We start from the raw sequence: 23,529 nt of genomic DNA on the forward strand, positions 1-23,529 counted from the left end.
CCACACGCCCTTTGACATCTTTCGGCGGCCCAAAAACGACCTGAATACTTATTGGCCACCAGTAAATGCACATACCTCCCAGACCAGATCTGATATGCTCACAAAACGCTACGAAGATACCAATGTAATCATAAATATCCATCACCAAAGTATGTCCATCATGCCGACCAAATGTAGCATTATTGACGTTCCCGTATCTTGAATGCTTTTGAAATGAATGTTTCGACACTTGTCTTCATCTAGATTCACGATTTGGCATGTGCAACAAGAGCATTACGACCTCGAATATGCTGTCGCTTATGATTCTTCTTTCCACTGAGGATCTCGTCGGCAAATTTCTCTGCGAGTGCGTCTGGCGAGGTTATCAGCAGTCGTCCAGAACCATACCAGCACGGGAAACGGGACTTACAAACAGTAGCCTGCGGGTATCCTGGCGTCAGTACGGGGAAGATCGATGCATCGACGACCCTTAGCCCCTTAACCCCATACACGAAGCCGCTCGTGTCGACCACAGCAGATTTATCGCTCGCTTGTCCCATTTTGCCTACAGGGATCAGTATTATTCACCCATATCAGGAACGACAAACATACAAGTACCAGCAACATGCCTGAAAGGGTCCACGCTACTCTTGATGTAGTCCAGTATCTGCTCATAGCTCTGTGCCTGAGGACCAGGTATCACTTCTGCCCCAACAGTGACACGAGTAGCCTTCGCAACTTCTCTAGCACGCTTGAACGCCTGGACGGCGAGCTCTTGATCTGTCTTGGTGAAGAGCCAAGCAGGGTTCACAAGCGGTCTATCCGCTGTGTCGGCAGACTTGACTGTAACGTTACCTCGAGAGGTCAGTGTGTGGGTTGCAACGCCGAAGGAAGCGTAGTTGCCCCGCGTGGGAACTGCCGTTGTGTTGTAGGCTTGAACTAGGAGCTCAACATCAGGCCAGTCGCTCGGGAAGGTAGAGATGTCTTTTATGGTGCTGTTGCTGAGGCCGCTTCGGAGATGGCTTGGAAGTTTTTCAAATGCTAGAAGAAGACGCACTGTCAGACGAGTGCACGGGAGGTACAAGGGTGAATGGCCTTTTACCGACTAAAGTCTCTCCCTCGCTGGTCAACGGCCCTGTGTGCTCGGTCAAGAACTCTTCAGTGGCCTCTATCACATACTCAGGATCGAAGAATAGCTCCGAATTGGTAGTGAGATTGACTTTGTAAAGGATTTGAAAGTAGGGTTGGTCCTGGAGATTCTGCCCGACGCCAGGTAGATCGGACAGCTCTTGAACGCCAATCTGCTTCAATGTCGCAGAAGGACCGATACCAGAGGCCATTAATAACTGAGGGGACCGAAACTATTGCGCATTAGTACTTGGCCTGTCGAAATAACACCGGGACTAGGTACTCACGGTGCCTGCAGACAAAATGACCTCTTGACGAGCCGTAAGAGTGTAACCAACACCAGCCGTGTCTACCTTCACACCTATAGCTTTCTTGTTGTCGTCAAATAGTATTTGCTTGGCTAAGGTGTTCTTGTACACTAGTAAAGGTGTGTCCGCAATGGCTTGTTGTAAGAACGACGACTCAGACGAGCTTCGAAGCCCACCAGCTTTTTGATCGAGGGTCAGTGCAAATTCGGCATACCCAATGAGACGGCCACTATTCTGGCCTGGAATGGCCCTTATACCAAGTTGCAGATATGCTTGTTCTACGAATTTGGTCAACGGCTTGACTTCGTTCGAGTAAGAAACCTGCAGCGGTCCTCCAGTCGGACTGAAAGCGGCCTGGTCAACATTCACTTGGCTTCCTTCGGGGCGTATTGGAAGGGTAAATTGAGGGCTTTTCTGGAAGTATTTGAGAAGATTCTCGAAAGTGAAGCTTTGATCACCTAGTTGGTCCGCCCAACGATGGTAGGTTCCGAGTGTTCCACTGTTTTCATCATCAATTAGGAATGACTGACGAATGGGGAAATTCATATACCGATTGTAGCCCATGTAGTTACGGCCAGAGCTAGCATGCCTGGTCAGTCATCTTCGATGACTGGTTCTGGACAGTACATACCTTCCACCGAGACACTTCCCTTGCGCGTAGTGAATTTGACGGCCGCCCAATTGCTGGCATTATCAGTGACAGTCGAGAACGGAATACTCTGCACTATTTGTGGTACATACTGGCTGAGGTATGGTAATGTCTCCCCAGTCAACCAATGGCTGTATTGAGAGCGGGTCTTTTGTGTTGGAAGTAGAATATTCGGGACCATAGGCGGGTATTTGGGAGATGTTGCAATTGTCAAGCTCATAGAAGCCTCCGGCTTCAATGACCGCGACAGAGATACTAGGATTCTCCGCAAGTCGCGAGGCGATCGTGAGGCCTGCCGTGCCCCCTCCCACGACCTTCTTAGGTGTCAGTACACGCAAAGTTCATGAGTGGAACGCCTTGGACTTACTACGTAATCAAAAGTGTAGTCTTTACCAAGGATGCCAAAGGAGGTTCCTATCAATCGAGTGCGTCCATTTTCCTGTGACCAACCGAAGGCGGCTCTGGCACTGGTGCAAAATAAAGCGATCAAAGGCAGAGCGAGGAGTGCGAGCATTCTGAAAAAGTAACTTCCGCTGGCTGATCAAGAGTGTCTTGGGGTCAAACGAACGTACTGTGCTTAAAGAGTGAAAAGAAAACTACAAAAGCTGGATGCTATGAACGCTCAAGGACTGGGTAACGAACGACTTGGACAGCTAAGAAGCACTCGATTGGTTTTTTCGAAATGCAAGAGAGGAAAGAGGACGACATGCACCCCAATTTAAGTCTGCTTTGAAACCTGCTATAATCTAGCCTACTTTCTGGTAGCACTTGCCTTTCCTGCAGCCATCTCTATTCATCCGGTCGTTACCCTGCACGTGGTCTGGTCACACCTGCCATGGCAACTTGAAAAGCAGGGAATCTAGGCCAGCCCTTAGGGCAATTGATGACCAGAAACCTTGACTCTAAGGTCGTTGTTTGGAGAGAAATCGAGAAGCTGCAACAGCAGGCGTTTCACGAGAGAGGTCACCGGACGACGCTCCTTTACTCTTTCATCCCATGCTGATCCCAGAAAGATGAAGGTAAAGACCCTCTGCAATCAAGTGTCCACCAATGCATCAAGTCAGACACCAGGACTAGTCTTGGATGGGATAAAACCTCTTCTTCCACTCCTGGATGCAATGAAAGAAAGGCGAGTGGTGTAGATCCTTGCCAGCAGATATGAAGACTCAGATGGGTAGTTTAACATAGACCCTTGGCATACCAAATTGCACGGCTATGCAATTTAGCGTGGAGATGCTTTCGAGCAGGCTTTATGCGTCAGAATGAGCATTTGACCATAAGCGGAATCATCACTCGTGACAGTGAGTCGTTGACAGTAAATGCAAAGTAGACTGGTGTAAACTGTTAAGGTGGCAGAAAGTAAGCGTGCTCATCCTGCACAGGGTTCATGGAATTAGTACGGATTCTGCCTTTTCATTATCCGCAATAAGCATTTGCCGAATTCTGATCCTTCTCGTGACTTAGTCGTTTGGCCCCGGAGCGCTCGCATTGCTTGGGAGAACAGTACCATGCCATTCCAATGGCAGCTCGCTTCATAGAGCACCCAGGCAAGTAAAGAGGCGTTGAGGGTAGTCAATCTACCACGTCGACACACCCAGACATCCCAGTATACACTCGTGTCCATTCTGAAGATTTGACTAAATACTGATATGAACCCTACTATCAGTATCATTCAATCCCAATGCCTCAAAGGCGGGGCTGCAAGTCGATGGTGACTTGATGCTTAATGTGAAAGTGATGCGGAATGAACAGCAGCCTTGGCAGAGCAGCGGCCCCACCGGCCTAGGCCTTAAATTCCAACCTTCGTATCTATTTCCGGATGATGAGAACACTCTATTCACCACAGGACAGTACTCAAGAGTGGGCATGACTCGATCTGGAGCTGACCATTCGTGGCCGCAGCAAAGCAGGCATTGAAGAATGAGTCGCTTGGCCTGACGCGCCGTGGACGCAATTCGAGCGTGGAGTGTCTGCAAGATAATGAATCTCAAGTGACAGCAGAGCGCGCTCACAGGCCGGCAACTTCTTGAGACTCGGAGAATCGTCCTAGCGATCAATAGCAGACTGCATGAAGCATCTAATTCGCATAGTCATGTGGCCCATTGGCCCTGCAGTCTCATCGGCTTGGCAAGCCAGAAAGAGGGAGACTTACCCCGCAAAAGACCGACTATTAGGTTCCTGAAGACCGAAATCAAAGAGTATAATAAGTCGTGCCACCTCGAGCATGTGGTACTCAAGGATCTCAAAAATCATTTCGAGCAGTCAATTGGGGTCTTTATATATCCATTCCAAGAATAGGCAGATATGGCAGCCCTGTCTTCAGAGACCACCAACGCCATGGTTCAAGCCATGGACGAAGTGACCTCTGACCCCAACAAGATCCCAGGTTGTGTCTTCGTCGCTGTCGACAAGGCCGGGAAGACGCTCTTTCAGCACGCGAGCGGCGTGCGTGGCACCGATACCGCAGAGCCCATGACACTGGACACAGTTTTTTGGATCGCGTCATGCACGAAAATGATAGGCGGCATAGCAGCTATGCAGTTGGTGGAGAAGGGTATACTTCGCCTTGATGATGCCGATCTAGTAGAGCGTATAGCCCCGGAGCTGGTCCACATCAAAATCCTTAAAGGCTTCGATGACACAGGCCGCCCGCAGCTAGTGGACAAGAAGAATAGGATTACGATGCGCATGCTTCTGAGCCATACCGCTGGCTTCGAATACACTTTCTTTAATGAAAAGGTTCGCCTTTTCGGCAAGCCTGTTGGAATCGACGAAGTCAACGCAGATGCCCATGGTATATTGTCGCAACCACTCTTGTACGAGCCAGGGACCGACTGGAGCTATGGCGTCGGCATCGATTGGGTCGGTATCATCATCGAACGTCTGACCAAAATACCTTTGAACACGTATTTTCAGACTCACATTTTCGCTCCACTGGGGTTGCATCACATTACCATGCTACCGACTCCGCAAATGATTTCGCAGCTCGCACACATGCATCAAAAATCGCCCGGCCAGCCTCTGCGCGCACGCGATCATCCATATCGGCTACCTTTGACAGCGCCGCCGCAAGAGCAGCATCGTCTCTTCAATTCCGCTGGCGCCGGCTGCTTCGCTCGCCCTACGGACTACGCGGTAATCATATCCGCCCTGCTGAATAATGGTACCCTGGCGACTACTGGGCAATCGATTCTTTCCAAGGCATCCATTGATGAGATGTTCAAGAACCAAGTCCCTAATTTTCCTAATCTTGGCCGTAAGGGTATCAAGACGGCTAAGCCGCCTTTCACAAATGATATTCCAGACTTTTATCCGCAGATTGCTGAAGGAGGTGAGAGCAAGCCACAAGGATGGGGCTTGACATTCATGTTGCTATTGGAGAGTCATCCACCCACAGGTAGATCGGCAGGTACTGCGTGGTGGGCTGGTCTGCCAAATTTGTTTTGGTGGGCAGATCGTGAGACGGGAGTTGGAGGATTGATAGCCACTCAAATTTTGCCATTCTGTGGTGAGTGAAGCTTTACCACATTTTTACCACATTCGTTCTGTGCGATGATAGTCTATATGCTCACCTGCGGCGACAGATCTCGACGTTATTATGTTGAGGGATAAGCTTGAGAAATTAGTCTACGACGGGCTCAGCTCTGAGGGAAAAGATGACGGGTACCAGCAAAAAATCATGGCGACAAGAGCTTGAAACGGTCAAAGCTCACTGCGTTGGCTCGAGCACAGTCTTTCATTTGACCCTACTACGATTAGGCATTCTTGAGCGAAGACTTTCGGCAAAAGCAGTCATTTCCAATTCCCGGCTCACAAGAGTCGGTAAACATTCAGGACGGTTTGGGCTAGCTCATTGGTTTGTAGGTATGCGGCAACGAATATTGTGCGCTCAGAAAATGTTCCTATTTCATAAGCAATGGATCCTAGTTCCACTCCTACGTGGCAAAGTGACCATTGGTAAACTCGTCTGAGAAGATTCATCTTGAACGATTCAAGGGAAAACGAACGGAAAAACAATCAATCATTTCCTTATTCATCGTTTGCGCTGAATCACCCTGTACGAACCAAGGGACAGCGAATAAAAAATAGTAAATCCTTTGCTTACCTACTAAAATATTAAGTACTCCTCGAGAGTCTTCATCTTGAAAACTTCCAGCCGTTGCATACAAGTTTTGTCTATCCCCATTCTTATTTGAGACTGTATTCACTCCTCTGATTTCACATTTCACTCCCATCGTTTCTGTCTAAGATCATGGAACAACAAACACCTTGATTCAAGGAGCACGTCGGATTCTTACTAGATTCGAAAACAAGGGAACTGCTGGAAACGTACGCTGGCTTGGCTCCAGAAACGGTGGAATCACATCTCTGCGCGATTGTAAGTCCGAGCCTTCGCTCATGTCCGTCAAGGCTATGTCTATACAAGCAAGCCCTGTTACTACCCGTGAACTCAAATGAAGGCCCTGCTACTCACTACCAACGCCTCTTGTACCGAGATCGAGCCTGGGAAATCCAGAACTTCCCTTGCATCGGCACTTGGACAATTGTCCGCACCTTCGTTCCCTCCCTTCCCTGGTACCCATCCATCCTCTCACGCGTAAAGTCTGGCGCCGCGTTCCTAGACCTTGGCTGCTGCCTAGGGAACGACCTCCGCTATCTAGCAGCGGACGGGGCATCAACGGACAAGTTGTTTGCGTCCGATATCACCCCTAAACTTTGGGATCTGGGGTACGAGCTGTACCGCGATCAAGCACTGCTTCAGGCGCAATTTCTACAAGCTAATATATTTAATTCCGAGTCGTCTCTCAAGCAGCTTACAGGTAGAGTTAATACCATTCTAGCAGTACAGTTCTTCCACCTCTTTGGTGATGCGACAAAGTTCGTGCATGATCAGTGGTCTTGGAGAACGATGTGAGATTTCATCGAAGAGCAGACGGGGACGAAGTGGAAAAATCGAGAGCAGGTTATTGAAGACGAAGGAGTTTGGTTCTGACGGGCAGGGTTGGCTGGAGAACTCTGCTCGGATTCTGCATTTCATCTGCCGGAGGATCCCAGTAAGTAGAGTCGAATAGATGGACTCACAAACAGAGTATCTTCAACGTGGAATTCCGGTTTGTGTTTGAGGTTACTAATATAAAAAGGTGCTTCCTGTATCGTATCCAGTTCTGCTCACTTCATTCCACTTTTCCTTACCATCGAAAGCCGCCAGCGCTATACAATTCAAGCACCACCTCCACACTGCTTGTATCCAATGCCTCAGAAAATTCGTCTCCACAGCAGTCCTGTGGCCATATCTGATTAGTTTACCTTCATGAAAGCGTCGACTTCTGCATATATCTCTTTACGTTGCACAAAAAGTCAAAATAATTGTAAATCTCTGCTCTAGCGTCAGAGCGCATAGTTGCCATTCATCGCCACTTAGCGCGGTCTCGCCAAGTAAAGACTTGATGCACTCATCATGTCGCCGGTATATTGGCGTCGACAATATTCAGCCTACAGAATCATGGCTTGGACGGAGGTCGCCAGAGTCAATACCAACCAGAATTACTCATTCAGCGTTCGCAGTTCGCACACCGCTCGCCGAAGCTTGTGGCTTGCTGCAGTCTTAATATAGCCAGTAGTATAGGGAATCAAGCCAACCTTGACGGGCCATAGGGCGATTTTAAGGAGGATTTGGGATTCGTGTTCGCAGTGCGGTTCGCCCGCTTCGTGAGTCTCCTGACAAGTCTCCCCGTTGGTGCCGTAGGTGCTTGCACCAAGAGGGTTAGCAACAGGGCGGAGATTGCGATGACTTCAGGTCTGGATTCAGCCCCGTTTTCAAGCCCATGTAACCCTTTCTCTACACAACTTCGTTGCTTACCATCGCGTCGCATTCCTTTCTATGCTATCCATTCCTTTCGCCTGATCTGTATTTATATAGTTGCCAGCTTCTCCATTCATACACATTCATTTGCATACAATATTCCCAATTTCACGAACAAAATGCAGTTCTCAATCCTCACACTCCTTGCTGGCTTCGCCGCAATTGCCTCTTCCGCCTCTACAGACAATCCCTTCAAGCTCAATGGCCAATTGTCATTCACTGCTGGCCAGCCCGGCACCATTCAATGGACGCCGACGACACAGGGACCCGTCACCCTCACTCTTCGCAGTGGCGCAAATAGCAATTTGGACTCGGGCACAACTATAGCCTGTGAGTACTGGCTCTCAATTTTGCTGCGCTTCCATAGCTGATCTGAACTTCGAACAGCGGGCATCCCCAATTCCGGCTCATATACGTTCACTCTGCCTGCCGACACTACTCGCAACAGTGATTACACTATCCAAATCGCCCCAGACAGTGACCCGAGCAAAATGAACTATACCCCTCAATTCGTTGTAGAGTCCACGAACACTGTCGCCAAGACCTCGAGCGGTGGCTCTTCTTCGGCCACATCTGCCTCCGCAGCATCTTCATCCGCAGCTTCCTCAAAGACAGCATCTGCCAAGTCTAGCGCAACATCATCGAACGCCTCATCGAGCACCAGCGGGAGCAGCTCTTCGAGCACAAGCACACCTTCATCCACTCAATCAGCAGAGTCAGCACCGACTAACGGCGCTGCCTCAAACAAGAACCTATACGTTCAGGGTGGTATGGCGGCCATGCTCATGGGCGCCGCTGCGGTGCTATAAAAGTTTTTATCCGATTGGGATATCTCAAAAAGTGGTGGTCATTTCGTCAATCTAGGCATTGCGGAGGTTATTTGAGATCATCTACGAATCGCATTTCGCGGCGTAAATTTATTTAATTGCTGGATGTTGGGCTGTCAATGTACGATACGTACTATCACTGCATGGTGGACGTCTCTTCTGTGTATAGATTTGAAAATTGGACATACTGCTGTCAAAAGCTTACAATCTCTCCATTGAACACACGTCTCCAAATTCAGCCCTTTCAATGCATCATCCCGACATTGAAGTCCCAATGCTCCCAACGCCTTGCTATGAATGCCATGACGAATGCAAAATCTGACACATCTCTCCACTTGATCAAAAGATCTTCAGCTTACTCCACCATGAGGATGAAGACGCAGTCTGTGCATCTTGCTTTGATATCCTTGACCTCTCCATTGTAGCCTCCTGCCTCTCCTTCAACCCATCCTCACTCGCAGCTCTCTGGACCCCCGTGTTTGGTGTCTGCGGTGGCTGAGCAGGTGCATCTGGTATTTGCACATCGGAGAAATCGTCTTGGCCAATCACCCATATGGTGTATGAGTCTAGCTTGCGGTCAGCATCCCGCTTTGCATCCGCATCTACGAGCATAGCGCAGGTAGGAAAGTCCCCTTGAATATTGGTTGCACAGATTCACTGGAGAATGACGTACAGACTCCCGCGACAAAGCCGCATAACCCCACGCCTGTCAAAATGTTCCTCACGAGATACGGTTGGCGTGCACGTATCAAGGACTGCGACTGCCGGAAGTGCTTGTCATAATAGGACGATTTGGGGAGGCGAGCGTTGATTTCGGATCTTTAAATAATTAGCAGAGTAGTTGTGAGACTTGATGGGATAGCATACAAGCCCATGATGTACAACTTTACGGTCTCAATGGAAAGATATGGATACACCTACAAATTATGCTCACACATGTAGAGAGTTATTAAAGTAGGACATTGACCGTTTCTGACGCGACATTCTTAGCTGCAGATCATCCGCAAGTGTCACTCGATCTTAGGAGTTTCAAACCCGCCCGAGTTGATCATTGTTCATCAACAAATTAATACCTTCTCTTCAAACGTTCGCTTAGAGTCGTCTTCACGCCCTGATCAGATCTTACGACTTCTCATGCTTGTTTTCTAGAGGCTGGCCCATGTACTATTGAATCATGCTGACATAGCATCCATCACACTCAACGCGCGACCCGGCACCTGCCCTCAACCTCCCCGTAGATTCATCGCTCCCACCCCTTTGCTACCCAGCATGGCTCTCGCTTTGACAGATCAAATCAAGCAGCTCAATGATGCTCGGGGAATAGTGCTATCAAATCCAACCCTCTACCCTCAGATAGTTGGTGGCATTTTACCCATAATTGGAGCCAACGCGAGGCTAGAGCTGCGAAGATGGGGTGCGGATTTTCTGGCGGAGACATTTGCCAGTCCCGTCGTAGCATCGAAAGCAAAAGAGCAGATGGCCATCATGGCTCTACAATTATTGAGGGAGTTGTTGGAAATGCCTGGCGGAGATGACACGGCTGTTATGAAGGGCGTGGTCGAGGCCAGTGCTAGCATTTACCCTTCAATCTTCAAATATATGTACGTCCAGCCCTGGTACACTATGCATGTAGACAACGTCCTTCCTCCCCATCATGGAAATAGTCTCCTCTACGGGAAGACTGTGGTCTGACATATTGATAGCATTGAGAATCCTAGCGATATCCCTGTCTGGAATAATATGAAAGCTATCAAGTCAAATATACTGGGAAGATGGGATGCTGCCACCCTTGGTGTCAAAATATGTTGCATCAAATTCGTGCAGAAAGTCATACAAGTACAAACACCCGGTGTTGTAGCTGATCCTAGGGTACGTATCATCCTGATGATAGACCAGACCGATGTTGCTAAAACTATATTCAGCGTCCAGAGCAGAATGAAACTTCCATTGCCATGGTCCCCAGAGATCATCCACTAATCCCGCCTCCTAAACTAGAGCCAGAAGCCTCTGGGCTACTCGACAGAATACTCGACGTCTTTCAGCAAAATCTAAGGTGAGTGCCCCGTAGAAGTAGTCCAGAGCAGTCCCTGATCTCTGCTCTTAGCAATGCTGTCCTCGTAAATGCTACCCTCAACTGTCTCGGTGTGCTTCTCCGCACACGTCAAGCCATTGCCAATAAGATCATTTCTGCGGTGCTCAATTTCAATCCGCTCAAGCAAGCAAACTCGCCCATGACACCCAAGGTCAAAGTTCAGATCAAGTCAATGGAAAGAACGACCCGCACTCTATTGTTCAGTATTTTCCGAAGGTACGTGAAAGCTCTTCACAAAATATCAATCTGGCGCTAAGTTGCATAGGGATCAAAATCATCCTATGGCACCCAGGATCAAGCAGTATCTCGACCGGATGGCCCAAAGTCGTATGGATATATTTGATGAGGGTGTTTCACGAAAGCGTGCTCTCCCTAGTGAGCCTACGGACGGTCTTGACAATGGCAAGCGACGACGACTTGGGGCTCAGGTGTCAGAGCAGCAGGGCGCGCCCCTTTCACTCAAGGGACCAAACAGTCTTGCACAAGTCTTTACACTCACCAATGATTCAATACTTGCTTCCTTTGATGTACAGCAAATACCACAAGATCTTGTGCTTGCTATTGCTCAAGGGCTTCTGGCCCATGTGAACGAGCCCGACCTGACACGGAGTATTAGCAAAGTTCAATCTCGCCTCCTCAGCGTTAACAAAACCCCTCAACTTGGTGACGATGAAGAAGACTACGAGCCTGACTTTGCTCCGAACGAAGACCGCGAACAAATTCTCAACAGAAATGATGCGCTGCCACCAGAGGATGACGCACAGGTCCACTCTGAAGTTGCACTTGGTTCTTTCGAGCTGCCCCAACCTCCACCAATATCGCGCAAAGAACTTCGAGAGATTGGTAAAAGCATCGTAGGTCGAGTCTTCAACATGATCAACATTCTCGACGAGGCCTCTTCTGCAAAGAGGAGAAGACTGGGACTTAACCGATTGGCCGGAAGTACCTATGATCGAGACGCTTGGGTTACATTCATCACAAGATTAGCAACACGCTCTTCCATCGGCTTATATGATGAAGATGACGAAGGAAACCCAGGCTCAAGAGCTCTTGTTAAGCCGTCCGAGCACACTATGAATATGGGTGGCGAGATACGTGACCAGCTGTGGAAATATATCATGGAGAACGACTTCCGCTCTCGCATGCATGTTGCCATTGCTTGGTTGAATGAAGAATGGTTCAATGACCGGATGCAGCGAAAAGCGTACGATGCGCGACAGGATAAGAACGACCACTTGCCTCCACCAAAGGAGCATTATGAGGCCTGGGCTTTGAAGATCTTCGACAGCATTGAGCCGTATCTTGACGCGAGAGAACAACGGCTGCTCATCAGGTTTCTGTCCGAGATCCCCGCTGTTAGCGAGCAACTCATTGGAAGGATCAAGAGGCTTGCCAGAGATCCTGAGCGGGTTGATCTTACCATCAAATCTCTATAGTGAGCTCCAGTCTCTTCTGTTATTCGCCACGTACTGACGACTGCTAGCTATCTGATTCTTATGAAGCCGCCGGCGCGGAAACCTTGCATTGATGCACTCGAAGATCTGTGGCGAAATAGTAAGCTGCTTCCTTTGATCACCCTCAGCACAGTGAACTAATCTCTATAGACGACGATGCTCGTGCACCAGCGGCGAAGCTCCTGCAAAAATGGCGTCCACATGTCCTGCCACCAGCGCCTCCTAAGCAAGAGAAGCCTGTCGATCCTACCCCAGCGCCCTTACCCGGGACCAAAGCTTCGGATCCTGCAATAGCACCTGAATCATCCGTCAAGTCGGAGGGCGACTTAAAGAGCCCGACTACTACTGGCTTGCCAGTCGCTGCAGCCGGCTAACAGAACAGAACAGCATCATATGGCTCATAACATCTACCACTTGGGCACGTGGCGAATACTGACGCAGCAGCTCCGAGCAATTAGAGCGGCGAACAACAAATTCGTGTAGCGGGAGCTAACAGCGTGGGAGAGTGACATTGCTTTTGCATTTGCATAGACGATCTACTTGTGCTTTTAAGATACCCCACATTGGCTATTAGAGCTAACTCTGCAATGGCGCTGGGTGGATGGGATGCAGCTTCGAATGCAATTTTTTTTGGCATCTTGTGCACTAATCTCTGTCCCCTCTTCTCCAAATTTGCGTGTATCTTTTTCAAACCCTGGATGATCACTTCCCAAGAAACAAATACACCGCTTTTGAGCGTAGCAAGGTCGAAGGGAAAGGAAGGAATCCAATTTCATTTCTTGCTCTGATTGCGATTGTGGGGCGTTCATCGCCGTCAACTTACTACAGCTAGACGTATATACCACCGCGGAGGGGAAAAAAAAAGGCTATGTCGTATTTTCAAGGGAAGAAGCAAGGTTATCTTTTCATGCAGGATGATAATGAGGACTGCCGCCGGGGTGGAGAACGGATAGGCGGTGAGACCATCTAAGTGCTCTCCCCTTCGTCGTCATTGGTGAAAATTTTGGATCAGTGACTACACTATCTTGTTATGCTATATGTTTCCCATAATGAATAGGGACCTGCTCAGTGAAACTGATCATGAATGATAGGGCTAGATCCATACTGGAGTTGGCGGATGAGGAGATTTACTCTACGAGTGTCTAATTCTCAGAGAGTATCATGCGAATATTGGGAGTGTGGAAGTGAGTATAGGATTTGCATGTGCACATGACGAGAAGCGGATCTACTCATGGCGTTCTGACTACATGCAGAAATATGCTAGCACCTTGTGGCCATGTTCAGAATTGGAGTGCATATTTATGGTGGCTTGCTGATGATCAGCTTCGCTTGCTTGTTTGCTTGCTCGGAAATCTAAAGAAGCCAGTCTTCTCCATAGTGCAGCGACTGGAGCAAGTGGAGCTTTGGGTGGCCTACTACTGCGTGCTCCGATGCAGGCATCTGCAGGGGGGTGTTTGCCAGACAAGCACCATGGAATATGGGAAGCTTGGCTCATTCAGACTTGGGCTTCAGAAGAAGAGGCTAAATAGCGTGGTCTTCATTTCGTTCACCTGTCACGCGTTCAATCTATTCGCCAATTCCGTGTATTTGCAAACAGTGCAAAGTGAAAGCCATCTCCAAAGGTCATCGACAATCTAAGAAAAGAGAATGAGGTCAATTGTGATATAGGGTTTTCCTCGGACAGTGCGCGTTCACTAAGGCAGCCACCACCTGCTGAACTGAGCGCTTCTGGTAGCAGGTGGAGTCGCCTTTTATGCGTCTTCAGAAGCACATTATTGATAGGGAAAATGAAAATCGTGGATGCGATGACTTAGTACCTGCATTTGATGTTGCTCTCGATGCATGCAGCTTGCAGTGACCTACCAGCAGATCCGCCGTATTGCATGCTCGTCTTAGGATTTATGAAGATTGCCGGACAGAACACATGATCAACCAGGGGAGCCCGATTGAAGGGAACCTGCGGCCTGCGGTCGGCCACGTTGACACACGCCTCGCCGGCCATCCCTATGTTCCGTCCACAGCAGATTGGAAGGCCTAGCAATTTTACGGATATTTGTATGAGACACGGCCGCAAACGGCTTGAGCGGAATAGAGCAAACACATGCCGTAATCGCGTTACACAGGCACAAACGAATTCTCCGACAAGAGCAAGCCACTCGTGATCGGACTCCTCGTTAATCGTATCTTTAGCCTGGGGTAATCTCCTCAATTGCACGCCAATGTGCGCCATGCGGGCGTTATAGTCTTATAGAGGAACGAAATCGAAGGATCGAAGTCCAGATCATGGGCGATCATTTCGCTAAACAAGTAACGCTAGAAGTTTAGTACCTATCTAGTCACCTCGCAACTCGCACGTACGGAGTCGAAAAGACCAGATTCCTGAGCGGACACCAGTGCTCTAGGTCTCCCTTCTGACGGTGTAGGCTAGCCTACGCCCTAATGCAGGTAAAAAGCGGTGCCTTGCAGGGGCCATCACGCGTATTGGCTCTGATACTGGGGTTGTCTGAGAAGGGCCGAGTAGGAATCCAGCGACAAGAGCGAGAAAGAGACAAGAGGGCCTGATCGCGATGCGGTGGGGTGTCGGTGAGTTATCGCGGGCACAATTCACAAGTGTCTTGGATCAACCAAGAAGGCGGTGACAGCGAACGAGCATTATCAAGCGCCGTGATCTTTTCAGCCCTGACATGTGGCACAACCTCGAGAGCCGTCACGAGTCATTTCAGCAAGAACGTGGAGATTAAGCTTCAGGTACGCTCGGTGGTTGATTCGATCCAGAACGCCATCACACATGGTAGTCAGGCACACAGCGCGGGCAGCAGGTTCCTACTGCTACTAGATCGTCAATAGTTGAAGAAATTCGGACGATTTCTGGAGGTCGAAGCGCCAGGACTATTACGTTTGGGATGCTGGATTGGCTTCACGGTCGTTGCCGTTGGTGTCAGCACAGCAGTGCGTGCCCTTCTGCCCAAAGAACTGACTACTGGATTGGTCCAAGCGCTGCTGCCAACTCGTGGAGTCGTGGGTAGGTCAAGATACTCCAGGATCATTATTCGTGGCTTCGGGCAAGGAACAACGAAGAAGGGATGAAGCGAAGAAGGGCAGTAGTCAGACACATCGCCCACCTTGCCAACCTGACCTTGCCTATACTTGGATACCTTTCCCGTTGCGCAGCGCACAGCGCGTTTTAGAACTACCTCTTTGCTCAGCCTGCAGCTGGAGTCGGGAGTTTTAAGTGATCCAGATCTCCACACCTTCATGCACCCTGTAAATCAACTAAATGAACGCATAACACCCCCCTACCTTCCCCCCCCAATTGGAATATATCAATCATCATTCCCCTCTTCTTCCTCGTTACATCGTCCACCAACTCAACTACGACTGTGCCCTTGAGCTGAACGGGCCAACTCTCTGCTGACGACTCATTGTTTGTTAGCTTCAAGAAAACGGCCCCGTTGAGACGCCAAAAATGCAGATCGGCAAGGAATTCCCCTTGCGCCCAAACTCCTCTCACCAAAATTTCGACTCTCTTCCTCCGGCCATTCAACGAAAGGTATGTATCCATTCAACTCATGATTCAGAGTGAGCACCATTGTCAATTGTAAACCTACTCTGCTCTGTGCTCAATCCACTCCAATCACCAGCCAGAACGCCAATGACATCAGATCAAATTTCCCGTGGAAGGTAGCTAACTCGTCCTGGTGACCAGTGCTTCTCCTCCCTTGAGCGATTGAGGATTGCTCAAGAGGCAATTCCTAAGACAAGGCCAGCTACGTCTCATGGAACAGCAAAGGCCTCTAGTCCCACACCATCCTCACCACGACCCAAACTAGCTCGGAGAAATTCAAGCTACTTCAAAAATCCTCCCTTCCTTCGCTCGCGCAAAGCCTCTCCCACCAGTGAAACTTTCGATTTCTCCGACGCCCAATGGTTCCAGAGTCTGCCTCCAAAGCTCCAGAGAACACATTTTACGGAAAGGGAGAGGATCATCCTGTCTGGATACAATCCTCAACCAGTCCTTGCCGACGCGGCTGACAAGCGCCTGCTTGGTTTCTTGAAATATCTTGAAACTGTTGCAACCGAAGACAACGTCCCTTCTCTTCGTACGGCGACTTCTCCACCTGAGAGCCCAAGGTCATCAATATCTTCATTTGGGGCCGCTGACGGCAACGACATCGACGAAGAATTTTCCTTTCTTCCGTTTCATCGCTCACACAAGATGGACGACGCAATGCGGGACCAGCTTCATTGCCTCGACAAAGACTTCGACCTGAACCTTGCGTCTACTCTCGATGACTACCATCAATTCTACGCAGAGAGAGTTGTCAAGCGCCCATCAAATCACAAACCATCCTTCCGCAAGGTCATGTCATTATCCTCTATACCTTTGGCTTCATCGGCACAGACTCCACCCCCACTGCCAACAAAATCATCATTCACGGCTACAGCTACTCCTCAGCAGTCAACCACTCCTGTCAGCCCTTCGTTTCCACCTAGCGTACACAGCTTCTCCCGTCCCAAGCGCACATCATCTCACAAGTCGAACCCATCAACCCTCACCACTGAAGCAGCGGCTACATATTACCACGATCCCTCAACCCGCTTGATGCTTCGGGCCTTCGCTTCACCTCAGAAATTCGACGAGGGAGTCGAGTTTGGCTACCCTCAGCTAAGATCTTCAGAATCCAACCAGTCGTCTCGGCCTTCTCTATCACAACGACGCAAATATGCCACCACGGATGGCCACGCGCGGACAACATCGGCACAACAGACGTTCCTCGACATGAGCAGCCCATCTATCATTGACACTCTCGACGTCTCCTCGGAAGACGAACTAGAGTCCGAGGCCGATGACAATGAAGATGCCGAAACCCGCTCCTTGCCGGACCGCCACAGCCCATACACCCCTGAGGACGCTCACTTTCCGCAATCTTACCTTCTTTCCCCATCCGCCACCTCTCAGCCCTCTCTTACCACTTTCCTGCACCAGGACCTGCAACCGCCGCCTATGCCCAGCAAACCTGTCCTTCGCCGAGACCACTCTGCCCCGTTAGAAGAGCTGTTGTCAGGAAATAGAGACATGACGCTGAAGATGACGCTTACAAGGCCAGACCTCAGGGCTGGGGAGCGTCATACCTCACCCATCATCGAAAGCGGGAGCAGAGGTGGAAGCAAAGGGGCGAGCAAGAGTACGGGTAGCGATTTCCAGGATCCTTTTGCGCTGGAGCAGCTACCGAGGTTTAAAGACTCCTCCAGTGGAACAGGGGTTGGTTTGGGGCCTGCGAGTATTTGGGACACGCTACCACCAGTGAAAGAGAGTGGACTGAGGAAGATGTGGAGGAAGGTCAGTGGGAAGGGATATTGAAGAATCGTCCCGCTTCTACATCACCCCCATCACGTTTGGAATTCGAAGAAGTTGTCTTTGTGGAGGATATACCCAGTGTCTGGAACATCATTGGAGCTTTTTCTTGGAGATTGAGCGAGCTTTCGGTGCTGTCACTCGATATTTAGCGACCAAGCGATGGTGTTGGCTTTTACGGAACGACGTTGCTACTTACTATCATTGTGCTAAAAGGCTGGATCTGGCTGGCTACGATTCTCGGAAACCGCTTTTTGTATTGCTATGTAATTTGGCTATTTAGGCTATATTTTGAGATTCTTCGAGAAGTGAGAGATGTATCAGAAATTGATCATATTTTTCAAATACCAATGGTTGTGTTCCAATTTCGTTCTCTTGATTACTTTAGGCCAGGTATTCATCAAGGGACAGAGACATCGCAATTACCATGCTCTCTTGATGCTCTATGCCGCGCTCTAAATAAAACTAGAGATATCATACAGCCTCCACTTCCCAGCCCATTTAGGTTTATACGGTCATACCGTCACTCTCCCACCGGCTGCCATCATCAACCACTCCCACCAGACCTCAAATCAATTATACTGCGCATAAGCCGCTGTGCTATTAAACTTCAGCTGCCCCTTAATGACCTTGTCCACACTCGCCAAGAAGTCCTTCTCCGTCGCCACCTTCCGTCTCGCCCGGATAGCAAACATGCCTGCCTCCGTAGCCACACTCCTCAACTCCGCTCCCGTGCTGTTGGGACACAACCGGCTGATCAACTCCCATCGAATGTCCCTCTCCACGCTCATACTCTTCGCATGAATCCTCAGAATATTCGCCCGCCCGTCAAGATCCGGGAGAGCGAATTCAATCTTCCGATCGATACGCCCTGGTCGCATCAATGCCGGGTCGAGAGTAGACGGGCGGTTGGTAGCGAACATGACTTTGATGTTTCCTCGCGAATCGAACCCGTCGAGTTGGGTGATGAGCTCCAACATTGTCCGCTGCACCTCGTTGTCTCCGCCTGCGCCATCGTCGAACCGCGCGCCGCCTATGGCGTCGATCTCGTCGAAGAAGATTATGCATGCTTTTTTCGTTCGAGCCATCTCGAAGAGTTCGCGCACCATTCGTGCTCCTTCGCCGACGTATTTCTGCACTAGTTCGCTACCTATTACCCGGATGAATGTTGCGTCTGTTCTATTGGCTACCGCGCGAGCGCAGAGGGTTTTGCCTGTGCCGGGTGGGCCGTAGAGAAGAGCGCCTTTGGGGGGGTCGATGCCCAAAGAGACAAAGCGTTCAGGGGAGAGTAAGGGCATTTCTACGACTTCGCGGATCTTTTCGATTTGCTCTTTGCAACCACCAACATCGGAGTAGGTGACGTCTGGTTTGTCCTCGACAGTCATCATGGTTACGGAAGGGTCGATCTTGGGAGGGAGGGGGAGGAGAATTTCATATTTGTTGCGGTCGACGCCGACGCGCATGCCTTCTTCGATGTCGGTGGGAGAGACACGCTCGCCGAGTTTCACGACGAATTTGGCAATTTGTTTGACGTTGATTACGTATTTAGATTTTTCGGCGTCTTTTTCATCTTGGATTATCTTCGTACAACGAGCGACTTGGAGAGGATGGTCTTCGGACATTCGTTGTCGATCGGCTGGTATGTCCCATAGATGAGGAGGGGCGAGCCCAGTGTCTGATTCCTAGATCCTGTAAGCTGCATCGTTCTGCGGAATGGTGATTATCGAGATGGTACCTTGACGCCTATCTTCTCGTTTACGCTTGTCTGTTTCTCTTTGATCTGCTTTTCTAATCTCTTCAAACCTGCTGCGTATGGTGCCGCGCCATATGTTTTCAGAACTTGTATGTCCCTGCAAAGCCAGTCTTAGTAGCTGGAGCCAAGCCTTCCAGATTTGTATACGCACTCATCTGATAGCGGCGTTATCTTCTTCTCTGGCTCCTCATCGTCTGCATATTGTTTTTGGTACTTCTCCCAATTTTGCCCAGTTGCGCTGGGCATGATGGGAGAGAGTGAGAGATTAGGGTTCTGGGCTGGCGATCAAGAGAATGCTTGAGTGCTATGAGTTGGGAGGATCTGGTCGTCACAAGAATAGATCGATGAATATGGTTTCTTGTACTGAGAGGGAGCTTACTGGGCTGGAAGTGATGATGAAGTGAAGATCAAGTGTTTCGGGGAGATGCTTGGGTCAACGTCAGCCACAGACCTTCCTCGGAACGTTCCGTCGCGCTGTTCACGCGACTGGGAGCTCAATTTTTGATGCCTTGCCCACAACTACAACATTGTATCATACTCCGTTCACTAGCCTTCGTTGGCACAAAGTTGGCCTGTTGAGACAACGACAGATCCTGGAATAGGCACATTTTCAACATGGCGGTGGGCAACGATGCTTTCAAAGTACCATTCAACATTTTCTCCCCACGACTTGGGCATTGCTAAGATCTACTGTAGGACAAGGAAAAGCCGAGGGCGGTGCGCAGTGCAAATATTATGGCAGCGAGAGGTACGGTGGAAAATGCTTTGGTTCTTCAAGCAAAGCTCATCCTTCATAGCTGTTGCGGATGCCATTCGGACGGTTCGCTGTCAGACAACTCTATTCAATAAGCCATATCCTGATCCTTGTGTAGTCGCTTGGGCCTCGAGGTATGGACAAAATGGTTAGCCACCAAATTGCGTATGTCGATAGAATGTCATGATTGACGATGTGTAGATTCAAACCGGAAAAGGCGACACCATCATTGTCAGTACTAACATGCTGGATTTCAATTTCACAACTAAGAAATAACAGACGAATGATGGGAATACGATGTTGAGGCATATGAGCGTTATGCATCCAGCAGCGAAGATGCTAGTCGACTTATCGGCCGCACAAGACGTCGAGGCAGGCGATGGCACAACGTCTGTCGTGGTTATTGCAGGCAGCCTTCTAGCCGCCGCTGATCGCTTGCTGGTGAAAGGTACAAATTGCAAGACAACGAACCGCAGGCCCCGTGATTAAGTTTGTCTAGGTATTCATCCGACAGTCATATCTGAAGCATTTCAGCGCGCAGCTTCGGCAGCTGTCCAAACTCTGGAGGACATGTCCATTCCAATTTCTCTCAATAATCGCGCTACTCTCCTCCAGGCAGCCTCGACATCTCTCTCTTCAAAGATAGTATCCCAGCATTCAAATCTACTCGGCCCTATCGCAGTTGATGCAGTGTTAAAAACAATCGATCAAAAGACCGCCGACAATGTCGACCTAAAGAACATTCGGGTAGTCAAAAAAGTTGGAGGAACAATAGAAGATACCGAGATGATAGACGGCGTAATTTTGAACCAGCCAGTCATCAAGTCAGCCAACGGACCTACGCAAATGGAGAAAGCAAGGATTGGTTTGATCCAATTTCAATTAAGTCCACCCAAACCAGATATGGAAAACTCGATAGTGGTGAATGACTATCGGCAAATGGATAAAATTTTGAAGGAAGAGAGAACCTATCTGCTAAACATCTGCAAGAAGATCAAAAAAGCGAAATGCAATGTACTGTTGATCCAGAAGAGCATTTTGAGAGATGCAGTGAACGACCTCAGTCTACACTACTTACAAAAATTGAATATATTAGCTGTCAAAGACATAGAAAGGGATGAAGTAGAATTCATTTGCAAGGTGAGTCACTCGCTGCTCGGGGGAAAAGCCATCCGGCTAAGAATATTTACTACAGTCCACTGGATGCAAACCAATAGCAGATATTGAGTCGTTCTCAGAGGATAAGCTTGGAACTGCGGACTTGATAGAAGAATCCCAATCATCAGGAGCACGTATCGTCAAAATCACCGGCATACCAGTCAAGATTGTTCCCCAGCAAACGGTTTCCATCATCGTTCGTGGTGCAAATACACTTATTCTTGACGAAGCCGAACGCTCCCTCCATGATGCGCTGTGTGTGATCCGATGCTTAGTCAAGAAACGAGCTTTGATAGCTGGGGGTGGTGCGCCAGAGATTGCCATAGCAAATAAGCTAGGCGCGAAGAGCAGGGAGCTGACTGGAACGGAAGCGATCTGTTGGAAGGCTTTTGCCGATGCTATGGAGGTTATTCCGACTACGCTGGCAGAGAATGCTGGGTTGAACTCGATCTCTGTTGTGACGGACCTACGGTACAGACACGAGACTGGCGAGAAGAATGCCGGTGTAAGCATCAGGAGTGGTGGGGTCAAGCTGAACATGACGGATGAGAAAGTGCTGCAGCCCTTATTAGTGAGTACGAGTGCGGTAGAGCTTGCTAGTGAGACTGTCAAGATGATTTTGAGGTGAGTTCAATCGTGATTCAATCGATGCTGTGTTTACTGACACTAGCCATAGGATCGATGACATAGCCTTGTCGAGATAGATACTTATGAAGAATGTTTGAAACTGCTACGTCTCGATGATCACTATCAGCGCCATTTGTCTATCGCAAGAATCTTGGCTACAGCTGCCGAATTCTTGAGAGGAGACCTTGCGTCGTTCTCCTTTTTCTTGATGCTCGACGCCTTGAATATCTTCGCTGACTTGATTTTCTTGATCGACCTAGGGGATTCCCAACGCTGCTTCGAAGATGTCTCTGGCGTCAGCGAGCCATCACCTTCAAAGGGCTCAATTACCCTAACCCCATTCTCACCGATCAAATATGGCTCAATGCCCAAGTCCTCAAGCCGCGATCGAAATTGTTCCTTGTTATTATACCTCTCGGGCTGAAACGCTGCCCTCTCGTTGGTTCTCCAAGCCCTTCGCTTTATAGCGTTTGGCTCCAAGATACTATGAAATGAGTTGTCCGCGTGCAGATGCCTTTTTCCTAGGACACGCCCCTGATTCTCGTCGAACAACAAGCGCAAAGCTTCTGCTCTTCTGCCACAACCCCTTCCCCTTGCAGGAGACTTACTGCCCCTTCTAGCTTCGAGCTCTCGCAAGAAGTCCATCGAATAACGATACGCTGGATAGTGCATTCGACTTGGTATGTCTGTTTTCCGCAAATCATCAAGACATGGTACTTCAGCCCCAACATCATGGTATTTCGGCCAGTTGGCCCTAGCAAGCCTCCTTCGGTCCGCTTCTGCCTGTCTTACACTACAGACCAAATTTGTTGAGCTGTGCTTCTCGCCACAGACAGCGCACAGCCAGATTCGCCGGGGTACACATGACCTACAAGCCGCCGTCATATGGTCTCTTGCACAGTAACCACACTTCGGGGTAACGGCTCCACAATCCAGTTCCAAATGCCCATACTGTTGACATCGAAAGCATTGCTTTGATCTCGACTCGGACTCATAATACTCGCAAGCCAGCACAGTGTCATTCACGAACAATTGCTCGCGGATCGCGGCGTTGGCGTCTTCGGGTCGAGCAAATTCCAAGACTAAACTTCCATGGCGATTTGTTTCGGTCCATTCAGGTATCAGCCAGTGCACGGACTTGATGTTGATGCCAGGGATGAAGCCTTTGTTTGCGGCTTCAAGCTGAGCGATCGCACGGGATTGATTTTCAGTGTCGAAGTCGAAGGGTGCATGGAGGATGAGAACACTAAAGGTTGCATCTTCGCCCTGAAATGTCATCCTACTACAGACCGAATTATTCAGATTTTCCTAAGAACATGCTTTGTGAGATGACTGGAGACCGTTTATGTATCGTCTGAAAGATCAAAGTACCGGTAGAAACGGAATTACAAGGAAGGAGTGGCCGTGACACTCGTCACACTATTACACACCATCCCGTCAAGCAAGAGCCCCCCAGCATTGGCCTCCAAGACGGATTGAGAATTCTTCAAGTCCCTAGCAACCAGCTTCTGTATCGACATCTTTCCAGATAAAGAGTCAGCCACAAAGGAGCTAGAAATAGTTAAAGCATGAATAATCTTA

General features: G+C 49.3%; 9 protein-coding genes across 9 annotated transcripts; 4 read left to right on the top strand and 5 right to left on the bottom strand.

Moving 5' to 3' along the window:
• Positions 1 to 245: 245 nt before the first annotated feature.
• KY384_004136 (uncharacterized protein) lies at positions 246 to 2,578 on the bottom strand (the record flags this gene model as incomplete). Its single annotated transcript, XM_044812642.1, has 7 exons — positions 246 to 352; positions 592 to 1,020; positions 1,082 to 1,340; positions 1,395 to 1,995; positions 2,047 to 2,099; positions 2,157 to 2,381; positions 2,432 to 2,578. The coding sequence occupies 7 exons, from the start codon at positions 2,576 to 2,578 to the stop codon at positions 246 to 248; spliced, it is 1,821 nt and encodes a 606-aa protein (XP_044670062.1).
• A 1,790-nt stretch (positions 2,579 to 4,368) lies between these two features.
• KY384_004137 (uncharacterized protein) lies at positions 4,369 to 5,761 on the top strand (the record flags this gene model as incomplete). Its single annotated transcript, XM_044812643.1, has 2 exons — positions 4,369 to 5,572; positions 5,649 to 5,761. The coding sequence occupies 2 exons, from the start codon at positions 4,369 to 4,371 to the stop codon at positions 5,759 to 5,761; spliced, it is 1,317 nt and encodes a 438-aa protein (XP_044670063.1).
• A 1,933-nt stretch (positions 5,762 to 7,694) lies between these two features.
• KY384_004138 (uncharacterized protein) lies at positions 7,695 to 8,168 on the bottom strand (the record flags this gene model as incomplete). Its single annotated transcript, XM_044812644.1, has 2 exons — positions 7,695 to 7,943; positions 8,007 to 8,168. The coding sequence occupies 2 exons, from the start codon at positions 8,166 to 8,168 to the stop codon at positions 7,695 to 7,697; spliced, it is 411 nt and encodes a 136-aa protein (XP_044670064.1).
• A 264-nt stretch (positions 8,169 to 8,432) lies between these two features.
• On the bottom strand, positions 8,433 to 9,366 carry KY384_004139 (uncharacterized protein; the record flags this gene model as incomplete). Its single annotated transcript, XM_044812645.1, has 2 exons — positions 8,433 to 8,620; positions 9,114 to 9,366. 2 exons carry the CDS (start codon positions 9,364 to 9,366, stop codon positions 8,433 to 8,435), a joined length of 441 nt encoding a protein of 146 aa, XP_044670065.1.
• Positions 9,367 to 10,023: 657 nt separating this feature from the next.
• On the top strand, positions 10,024 to 12,674 carry KY384_004140 (uncharacterized protein; the record flags this gene model as incomplete). The annotated part of the gene is made up of 7 exons (XM_044812646.1): positions 10,024 to 10,355; positions 10,458 to 10,623; positions 10,677 to 10,807; positions 10,859 to 11,062; positions 11,112 to 12,281; positions 12,330 to 12,400; positions 12,451 to 12,674. The coding sequence occupies 7 exons, from the start codon at positions 10,024 to 10,026 to the stop codon at positions 12,672 to 12,674; spliced, it is 2,298 nt and encodes a 765-aa protein (XP_044670066.1).
• A 3,092-nt stretch (positions 12,675 to 15,766) lies between these two features.
• Positions 15,767 to 17,662, top strand: KY384_004141 (uncharacterized protein; the record flags this gene model as incomplete). The annotated part of the gene is made up of 2 exons (XM_044812647.1): positions 15,767 to 15,850; positions 16,007 to 17,662. 2 exons carry the CDS (start codon positions 15,767 to 15,769, stop codon positions 17,660 to 17,662), a joined length of 1,740 nt encoding a protein of 579 aa, XP_044670067.1.
• Positions 17,663 to 18,228: 566 nt separating this feature from the next.
• RPT1 (26S proteasome regulatory subunit 7) lies at positions 18,229 to 19,655 on the bottom strand (the record flags this gene model as incomplete). Its single annotated transcript, XM_044812648.1, has 3 exons — positions 18,229 to 19,338; positions 19,392 to 19,506; positions 19,561 to 19,655. 3 exons carry the CDS (start codon positions 19,653 to 19,655, stop codon positions 18,229 to 18,231), a joined length of 1,320 nt encoding a protein of 439 aa, XP_044670068.1.
• Positions 19,656 to 20,024: 369 nt separating this feature from the next.
• CCT4 (T-complex protein 1 subunit delta) lies at positions 20,025 to 22,025 on the top strand (the record flags this gene model as incomplete). The annotated part of the gene is made up of 9 exons (XM_044812649.1): positions 20,025 to 20,051; positions 20,106 to 20,157; positions 20,207 to 20,229; positions 20,282 to 20,311; positions 20,365 to 20,394; positions 20,443 to 20,611; positions 20,663 to 21,303; positions 21,359 to 21,945; positions 21,998 to 22,025. The coding sequence occupies 9 exons, from the start codon at positions 20,025 to 20,027 to the stop codon at positions 22,023 to 22,025; spliced, it is 1,587 nt and encodes a 528-aa protein (XP_044670069.1).
• Positions 22,026 to 22,071: 46 nt separating this feature from the next.
• Positions 22,072 to 23,226, bottom strand: KY384_004144 (uncharacterized protein; the record flags this gene model as incomplete). The annotated part of the gene is made up of 2 exons (XM_044812650.1): positions 22,072 to 22,741; positions 22,979 to 23,226. 2 exons carry the CDS (start codon positions 23,224 to 23,226, stop codon positions 22,072 to 22,074), a joined length of 918 nt encoding a protein of 305 aa, XP_044670070.1.
• Positions 23,227 to 23,529: the final 303 nt, after the last annotated feature.

Source organism: Bacidia gigantensis (assembly GCF_019456465.1).
Source record: "Bacidia gigantensis strain McMullin 20006 chromosome Unknown contig_231, whole genome shotgun sequence".
Lineage (NCBI taxonomy): Eukaryota > Fungi > Ascomycota > Lecanoromycetes > Lecanorales > Ramalinaceae > Bacidia > Bacidia gigantensis.